At 45.7% G+C, this 9446-nt stretch overlaps 1 protein-coding gene across 1 annotated transcript; it reads right to left on the bottom strand.

Moving 5' to 3' along the window:
* Positions 1-4693: 4693 nt before the first annotated feature.
* LOC124682727 (HSP-interacting protein-like) lies at positions 4694-8596 on the bottom strand. The gene is made up of 3 exons (XM_047217357.1): positions 6510-8596; positions 6045-6268; positions 4694-4822 (listed from the first exon to the last, which is right to left on the bottom strand). Exons 1-2 carry the CDS (start codon positions 8557-8559, stop codon positions 6111-6113), a joined length of 2208 nt encoding a protein of 735 aa, XP_047073313.1. The 5' UTR covers positions 8560-8596; the 3' UTR covers positions 4694-4822; positions 6045-6110.
* Between the last annotated feature and the right edge of the window lie 850 nt (positions 8597-9446).

Here is a 9446-nt window from a genome sequence, read left to right as displayed (position 1 = left end):
CTCGGGGATCCAGAGGACGCTTCTCCAAGACCTGCCGGGAGAGGGAATCATCTCCCCGTGAGGACTCCTTACACCGCCATGGTCGCCCCGAGTGATGAGTGAGTAGTCTACCCTGGACTATGGGTCCATAGCAGCAGCTAGATGGTTGTCTTCTCCCCATTGTGCTATCATTGTCGGATCTTGTGAGCTGCCTAACATGATCAAGATCATCTATCCGTAATTCTATATGTTGTGTTTGTCGGGATCACGATGGATAGAGAATACTATGTCATGTTAATTATCAAGTTATTATACATGTGTTGTTTATGATCTGCATGCTCTCCGTTTCTAGTAGAGGCTCGGCCAAGTTTTTACTTTAACTCCAAGAGGGAGTACTTATGCTCGATAGTGGGTTCATGCCCGCATTGACACCTGGGACGATGATGAAAGTTCTAAGGTTGTGTTGTGTTGTTGCCACTAGGGATAAAACATTGGCGCTATGTCCGAGGATGTAGTTGTTGATTACATTACGCACCATACTTAATGCAATTGTCCGTTGTTTAGCAACTTAATACCGGAGGGGGTTCGGATGATAACTCGAAGGTGGACTTTTTAGGCATAGATGCAGTTGGATGGCGGTCTATGTACTTTGTCGTAATGCCCAATTAAATCTCACTATACTTATCATGTCATGTATGTGCATTGTTATGCCCTCTCTATTTGTCAATTGCCCGATCGTAATTTGTTCACCCAACATGCTTTTATCTTATGGGAGAGACACCTTCTAGTGAACTGTGGGACCCCGGTCCATTCTTTAATACTCGAAATACAAATCAGCCGCAGATTACTTGCTTTTACTTGTTTTCTCGTGCAAACAATCATCTTCCACACAATACGGTTAATCCCTTTCTGTTACAGCAAGCCGGTGAGATTGACAACCCCGCCGTTTCGTTGGGGCAAAGTACTTTGGTTGTGTTGTGCGTGTTCCACGTTGGCCCGTGATACTGTGGCTTGCTTCTTTGCACTCCAGGAGATAAGATTTGGTCCAAGAAAGACAGCAAAACCCCCAGTTGACCTGCGGTCATCTTCACAACCGGCCCAATCAGCATCTGAGAAGGCACTAACAAGGGTAGAGCGTGACCTTATGAATGTCAATCCAATGTCAACTGTATGCTTCACATATCTCAATACTCTCTTTGCGAGGGCACCCTTATGGCGAGGGATGTACCCTAAGAAGACACACTGCTTGGAGCGGAAGGTAAGTTTACGTTTGTTGTAAGGGCGAAGATTTGGCCAGCAGGCACAGCCAAACACTCTGAGGGAGGTGTAGTCAGGTCGAGTTCCTAAGAGGCGATGTACAGGTGTATCATGATTGATGACTCGGCTAGGAAGCATGTTAATTAGGTATGTGGCGGTGAGAAACGCTTCATCCCAGAATTTTACTGGCATGTGAGCATGAGCTAGTAGAGCAAGGCCGACTTCAACAATGTGACGATGTTTGCGCTCTGCCGAACCATTTTGTTGGTGAGCATGGGGACATGAAACATGGTGAGCAATGCCTTGTGTTTGGAAGAAAGAATTTAGTTTGACATACTCTCCTCCCCAATCTGATTGAATGGTGAGGATCTTGCGATCAAGCTTGCGTTCAACAAGTTTTTGGAAATTAACAAAGGCTGAGAAAACATCAGATTTCTTTTTAAGCAAATATATCCATGTAAACTTACTATAATCATCAATAAAGCTTACATAGTACTCATGTCGACCAACAGAAGTAGATGAAGAACCCCATACATCGGAAAACACTAACTGCAGGGGAGCTGTAGAAACACTAGTGGAAGAGGGATATGGAAGCTAATGACTCTTAGCTTGTTGACAGGAATCACACACCGACTCTATGCTCATATCTCTAACAAAAGGAAGTTTATTTTTGCTAAGTATTTGACTAACAATAGCTAATGATGGATGACCAAGACGACTATGCCACTTTGCTTGAGAAGGCTTGGCGGCGAGAAAAGCATGCTTCAACTGGTGGGTAGATGACATCATGGAGGAAATAAGGGGATAGAGACCACCAATGCATCGTCCCCTATGAAGTATTTTCCGCGTGACCTGATCCTTAATAAGAAAATAGAACGGGTGAAATTCAATAAAGACACGGTTATCTAGAGTGAAGCGATGAACAGATAGCAGATTTTTGGATGCACGTGGGACATGAAGTATGTTACGAAGATGGAAATTCTGAGCAGGACTACGAATAATTGAATTACCAACATGGGAAATACTCATACCTTGTCCACTGGCAGTGTTTACCCTGTCATTGCCTCGATAGGTGTCACGCATAGTCAGATTATGGAGCTCGCCGGTAATATGATGAGTGGCGCCGGTATCAGAGTACCAATTTGTGTCCACTCCGTATGCAGCGTTCACTTCTTTGTCGCCATAGGAGTCATCATCATCATCAGTGAATCGCCACCAGCAATCCTTGGCGGCATGGCCCTCTTTGTTGCAGATTTGACACGTTGTGTCAACCCAGGGTGTTGTGCGGCGACGTCCGCGACCACGGCCACGGCCTCCTCCAGGGTTTTGGGCACGGCCACCACCTCCACGTCCTTGGCGAGGACGATCATCGCGGCGATCTTCGCGCCGGTCATTACGCCGATCGTCGCGGCGTTCATCTCTCCTGTCATCACGCCGACCTCCGCGGGAGCCATCAGAAGTGCGGGGACGGTACTGTCGCGACGCGGCATTGGCGGAGGTTTCAAACGTGTCAGATGGCTGGTTGTCAAGCATGGCATTGCGCTCATCATATGCGAGCAGATGAGAGAAAAGCTCACTGAGCGTCAATTTGCCGCGGAACAAGCCGATGGCAGCCACCAGAGAATTGTAGCCAGACCCAAGGCCGGCCAAGATGTATGACACCATCTCATCATCAGGAACCGGGCGACCAGCCGCAGCCAAATCGTCAGCGATGGACTGCATCTTCGCAAGGAACGCCGGCGTGGTCATACTGAGCTTCTTTGTATTGGCAAGAGCAACCCGAAGATTCGTGATCTTGGTTTGATGTTGGGCAGCGAACATCTCCTCCACTGCGCGCCAGATGCCAGCGGAGTGCTCGATCCGATGAACGTGAGTAAGAACTTCACGAGAGAGAGACTTCAGGAGGTAGCTGAGCAGGATCTGGTCCCGCGCAAGCCATGACCCATATGCCGGGTTGGGAACCTCCGATGGTTCTTTGTCTTTGTCCGTCGCTTCGATGGTGATCTGTTTAGGCGGGGCAGCCTCGACTCCTTCCAGTAGGTCGACGAGCTGTGCACCCCGGATAGCAGGAAGGACCTGCGCGCGCCATAGCGTGTAGTTCTCACGAGTCAGCTTCTCCGACGGAGGCTCACCAAGGAAGATCCCAGGGGCAGCCGTGGAGGAAGAAGCCATGGCGGCGATGAAGTGCGGAGGCCGAAGATCGTGGGACGGCGGCGGCGGCGGGGATGGTTTAGGGTTTTACGATCAGGTAGAGGTAACGGAAGTCCAGGCTCCTGATACCATGTCAAAAGACTTGGGTCTACTCGGATACCTGCCGAGCCCCTTCTCTCTTCTATTTATATTGCACGGTGCGGTGCACAGCTGGATACAGATTACAATACGTAATATGAGATTGAATACAATACTACTTCTAACAAGCATTACTTGGTTCGCTCATTTTTGTCATGTAACCGCCATGTTCATTCCTCAATTTATTACCGAAGAACACATTGGAATGGACAGGCGCAGCAACGCGCCATCATGGTCTAGCAACACTAGAAAATTCAATTCATGCTCACAAACGCCATAAAATGAATTTATATTTGGACTGGTCAACAGGACCAATCACTGTTCCAGCACAGGCCACTTTTGTGTGGCACTGATATTCAGTTTAAACTTTAAAGTACTTCAAATTAAATATCAGTGGCCACACAAAAGGTACTAGTACTATGAAGTTAAAGCTAAGACTAGTCACAATGCATAGTATCATATAGAAGTATCAAGCGTATGATACTACTACATGTTACTATCTCCACAATGCATGGTATCATATAGTAGTATCATTGTCTCCATATATTAATTGTTTTGTAGAATCTCAATGCAAATATGTGTGCAAGATTTACTTGACATTATTTTTTCTAGTAGTAAGTGCTATGATACGGTATCTACCTATGATACTAGTACACTCTCTCTCATCCTTAATTGCACTGCCACATCAGCATTTTGCATGCATGGTATGCATGATACTACCTATGATACTCCCATTGTGGGTAGTCTAAATACCGGTGACTACACAAAAGTTACAACCAATCCCTCCAGGACAAATGATCTTTTCTCCAATCCATTGTAGGACAGGTGGCAATAGGCAGGTATGACGTATACGTATTGGGCTATTGGCAACATGTTAATATTAGGTATGTCGGTGAGGGCACAGCAACTTATCAATAAAAAATACATTTGTTTGATACAACCGTAGACTGCAAACATCTTACATGTTACAATAATGTTTTCTCTAGGAGTAAAACACGCCTTGAGTGAGAATATTGTCCTACCTTGGAGCACTTCCTTGAAATAACAGAAGTGCAACAATATGCACAAAATTTCCTCTTGGAAGGAATATGGCACCGCTTAGACAATTGCCCAAAGCACCGAGCTCCACAGCAAATGCAAGCACGTTACACTGTCAGTATTTTTTTTCTGTCATTAGAAAATCATTACTGCACTACTGTCAGACGATCTCTAGCTTGAAAATGACAAGAATATCTGTTTTTTCTTTTCCTTTTTTTTTTGACTCAGCAAATAAAGTACAGCTCCAAAGATACAGAATCTGCAAACATATAACATAATATGAGAAATAATAGAGAAGTTACTCAAAATATATAAAGCGGACTACAATGTGATATTCTAATACGGTGAGCATCAAAAAGGAAACTATCTCCCAAGCAGTAGAAAATGCTAATTAGATAATGCAGCTCTCGCATATAAAGGTGGACTACATAGTACCCTAGCTTGTATTATTTTGAAAAGCTGAATAGCCAAAGAAATCAAAATGGATAGGAAACAGATGCTAGTACAATGAGCGCATTTGTTTAAGACTACTTGAGGACCTTCAAACTAGTCGAACGAAATAATTTACCCACAAATTTTGTTCCCAAAATATCGGTAGCAGGTTGGCACCTAGTTTTTATTGTTTACCACAGGAAATTCTACAAAAATAACCCAACCTTTGGTTGGTGGACTTCAACTTTAGTCGCCATACAGAAAAATTAAGTTGCAGCAACACTAGGCCATGCTACAGTTGGCATAATAAAAAGAATTTGATGATCTGTCGATCACAGATTACCATTTACATCTATAATTCATAGAACATGAAGAATTCCATATTAACAGCACTGAATATACACATAGCTTCTAGCTAGTACACAGAGCTTCATGAAGTATATCCTCCCTTTAATGTTTCTCCATATAGACCACTTCTTCATTCTAATAAAGAACCTGAGAACTTACGTTTCTGGTTAATGTTAGGGAAGTTTGGTCTGGGGGAGTTTTTACTTTTTTGTTGTGAAGTGGTGAACGTTTAAGATTTACTGCATGCTGGACAAGTTTGTACTGACCTAGCTTCAGGTCAAACCACCTGGCGTTTGACATAACCACTTAAGAGAAAGGCGTTCCTTTTTTTTTCTTCAGGGAGTCATTCTCACAAAAGATATTTTAATTATAAGCGAAGATGGCAGGGAGACATGCTTCGCAGTTTTTGTTTTGAAGCTATATATAGTCTATCTCACTTTTTGTTAGGATATTTGTTTGCAACTTGCAATAAATAATGCTATAATCAAAGCTATATGCATCTATGATGTAGAGGCCCGGCGTAAAATAAAGCTTACGTTTTGGACATACAGATCCTACATGACCTCAAATGCGAACTAAATATCCCCAAAACCAGGCCGGATAACAAACCCTAGAGCTTATGGCATTTCTAGTATCCACCTTTTCTAGAACAAGGGGAATCCAGAGAACTGACACCAATGCATTTAAAGGTAAGAAATTACCTGATAAACTCAGATTACAAGCCATTCTTCTTGGTGACTATAAGGTCTTAGCTGTAGCGGTAATAATCACGTGTACTGTATGTGTTCCAGTATATGATGCAACTTTGGAGCCCTGCGTCGGAATATTGGTTCGAGGCGGAAAGATGGAGCTCCGCTTATCCTCTTCTTAGCGTCATACATTTCATTCCATGCTTGAACAATTTCCTCAACCTTAAAACTCAGTCCTGCAAAAACAAGAGCAAAATTTTCAGGACTTGTTCCTGAAATTACTACCGCAGGATGTGTACACAAAATCTAAGGATTCAAAGTTCACAAATAAGGTATGAAGCTGATCACGTTGCCTGGACAAATATGCTTTGTAAACATACATATTCGTTTGACTAGATAAGCAACATGTAGAAGTGGTAAAATGGAAAAACGAAAGAAAATTAGGAGCTCTGAAAGTTAGAAGAAGGAAACCCTTACCTTCTTGGGTGGTTTCATTAGCACAATGGTTCTTTACTATCACATTGATGTCTGCTACGGAAGCACCTCCAGTCTTGAATTTTTCCATCGCCACTGTCAACGACTCTTCCCAGCTAGGAAGTCCCAAGTTGAACTCTACTACGGAGCGTTCATAAAGAATGGTACCCCACAGAATATTTATATGTGATCGAATACTTGAAGCTTGTTCGACTGCTTCATCTGCAGACATAGCCTTCATATAGCGTTCTAGGCCCATCTTGTCCAGCATGGAATTCTCCTTGTTAAGTTTAGACAGCCCCCTCAGGTGAATATTTTCCGTTGCTTCCCACAGCTCCATCCCTTTTTCCATATTGTCTTCTGCATTGTTGAACAATCCCAAAATTTTTGTTCCCATATCTATCTTACACGCAATAGCATAATACCATGAAAGCTTGGCCTGCTCAAACTTCTGTTGGCCAAGTGCGATGAAACCTTCAAAAAAGTCTGGTTTTGTTTTTACAGCTTCCTCAAATTTTAAACCAGCCTTAATATATTCTGAACAAGCCCATTCATAAGCAGCCGTTACCTGCTCAAGTATCAATTCAACTGAACCATCTTCAGACAGGAGTGGCCTTTTTCTTGCACGAGACATGCTGACGTTGCCCCAATTAAACAAGGCCAAAGCTGCCATTTCCTGAAATTTTAGCTCTGCAACTTGAAATATTTCCTGCGCTTCTTCAGTTGCAACCGTGTCTTCCATAGCCTCACAATATAATGTCATGCCAAGGTCATGGAGATCCAAATATGCATCAGAATCAAATCCAACGTGAGTCTTAAATAGCTGGGCAAACTGCAACATCCAATCATCAACATAACAGTTTTGTCCATTATCATGCCCGGTGATCCCATTCTCTGCCATGCTATTAGGGATTTTCTCTAATAAGGAAGGTTGTGTTCTGACCACATCCACGCCTAGTTCTTGAACAGGATCAACCTCTGCAACATATAGTCGAACAGGCACTTCTGGGTCTGCTAGGTTGTTTGCCCATCTTAGCTCTTCAGATGAGGTTATTGTCACCAGGTCATCTTCCTTGTCCTTATACTTAATAAGTAACGCCTTCAAAGATGGGAACTTGTTCTGAACAATTTCTCTCAACTGAGATAGGCTGCCGTCTACTGGCACCCGAGCACATCTAATGTCCTCTCCAAAGACCAACTTCAGATCCCTCATCGCCTCTGTCTTGACACTGATATTGCTCTCTGTGGTGTGGCTATGATGGTTTTCCTGAGCATGATGCACTGGTTTCACAGCAGAATGCTTTCGTCCCTTACTCTTGCCATGCCCAGTTTGCTGTCCTGAAATGTGTTTCCTTCCCTTGCCACCAGCTTCCATCTCCAGATCATTGGTTTCCTTATCTTCCAGAAGACTTTGCTGATTTCTTATCCCATTTGCTTTCTTTTGTTCAGTGTGCTTTTCCTGTTTGTATTGCTTCACTCCATTATCTCCCAGATGGTTTGCTTGCTTGTTATGCTCATTCCTCTGTTTCTTCTCTTCCTCCTTCTCTGGAGCATTCTTGATTTCTGCAACATGGTCCACTTCCTGCCCATCCAGAACAGGTTCCGAGACAAGAACAACAACACCCTTCTCCTTCAATGCCGCCTTGACGCTCTCCGAGATCTCCCTGGCGGCGCGGTTACCCGGCTCCCAGCCCAGCACCTTCTCCACGTCGCCCCAAGCCAGGTCCGGCCTGCCCAGCGCCTGGAAGCAGCTGGCCCGCCGCAGCAGCGCCCTGCTGTACCTGGGAGCCACCTCGAGGGCCAGGTTGCACTGGTGGATGGCGCGGTGGTACTCCCCGGGGACCATCCGCATGTAGCACTGCGCGGCGCTGCTCCGGAGGTGCGCCGCCTCGATGTGGCCGCTGGGGAGGAGCTGGATCGCCTTGTCGTACTTGAAGGCCGCGCCCTCGTAGTCCTTCCGGTTGAACAGCCTGCTGGCTTCCTTCTTCAACTCCCGCGACAGCTCCAGGAACACCTCCTCGTCGGTGTCGCCCTGCGCCGCCGGCTTCCCCATGGCCGGCCGCCTCCCCCTTAAATTCCACCACAACTCTCTCTCTCTCTCCTAGTAGCAAATTTGCTGGTACAAGAAACGCAAGTGAGCTCGAAGATTCCACCAAGAATTGATAGCCGAGACCACCGAATCTTGGAAAGAAAATCAAAGGAACAATTGTTTTTCCTTCTTTTCCTTGGTAGAACCGGACGAATCAAGAAGACGAGCTACTGGTGGAGGGAACCGATGCTTCGACCACACGGAAAAGAAAACCTCAAGCCGAAGCAAACCCTTTGGTCGAAGCAAACTAGCAAAAGATTTGGTCGGTAGGAGCGGGGCAAAGGAGGGAGGAGGATAAGGAGCGAATGGACAAATGGCGCAAAAGCGCAGCAGAGGCGGGGCGCGGAACCAACAAAGTCACGCCTCGCGGCTCGCGTAAACACATACCCGGCGCTTTTTCAAGACGAGTGGTGCGGTAGTGACAGCTGAGTAGCTGACAGGCGTCTCAGAGCATCGCTTTCTCCGATAAATTACCTGCCCAACGGCCCGGCCTGGCACAGGCTTCAGGTGCCTCGCACATAGAAGCCTGTTAACTGACGGGCCGTGCCATGCCGGCCCACGTGCCCCGCTCTCAGGCCCAAGCACAGTACAAAAGGTAGTCGGGCTGGCCCACAGGCCCGTTAAACACGTGGGCCCAAAAACCATTAACAAGGGCGGATTTCCTACAATATCATTAACTATTCGGCCATTTCGGCGGTGTAGTGGTTAACATGAGGCGTCCGTTTGGGGCAAATCCAGCCAAAATTTGGGTAGGGTTTGCGGTTGCGCGGATAGCCCATGCACGTCGCTGATGCCACAGATCAAAGCGCCATAGTTAGTCGATGTCGTCGGCGTCACGATCGCCCAAAAAA

Source organism: Lolium rigidum, chromosome 1, assembly GCF_022539505.1.
Source record: "Lolium rigidum isolate FL_2022 chromosome 1, APGP_CSIRO_Lrig_0.1, whole genome shotgun sequence".
Lineage (NCBI taxonomy): Eukaryota > Viridiplantae > Streptophyta > Magnoliopsida > Poales > Poaceae > Lolium > Lolium rigidum.
This window is presented reverse-complemented; position numbering and strand designations above follow the sequence as displayed.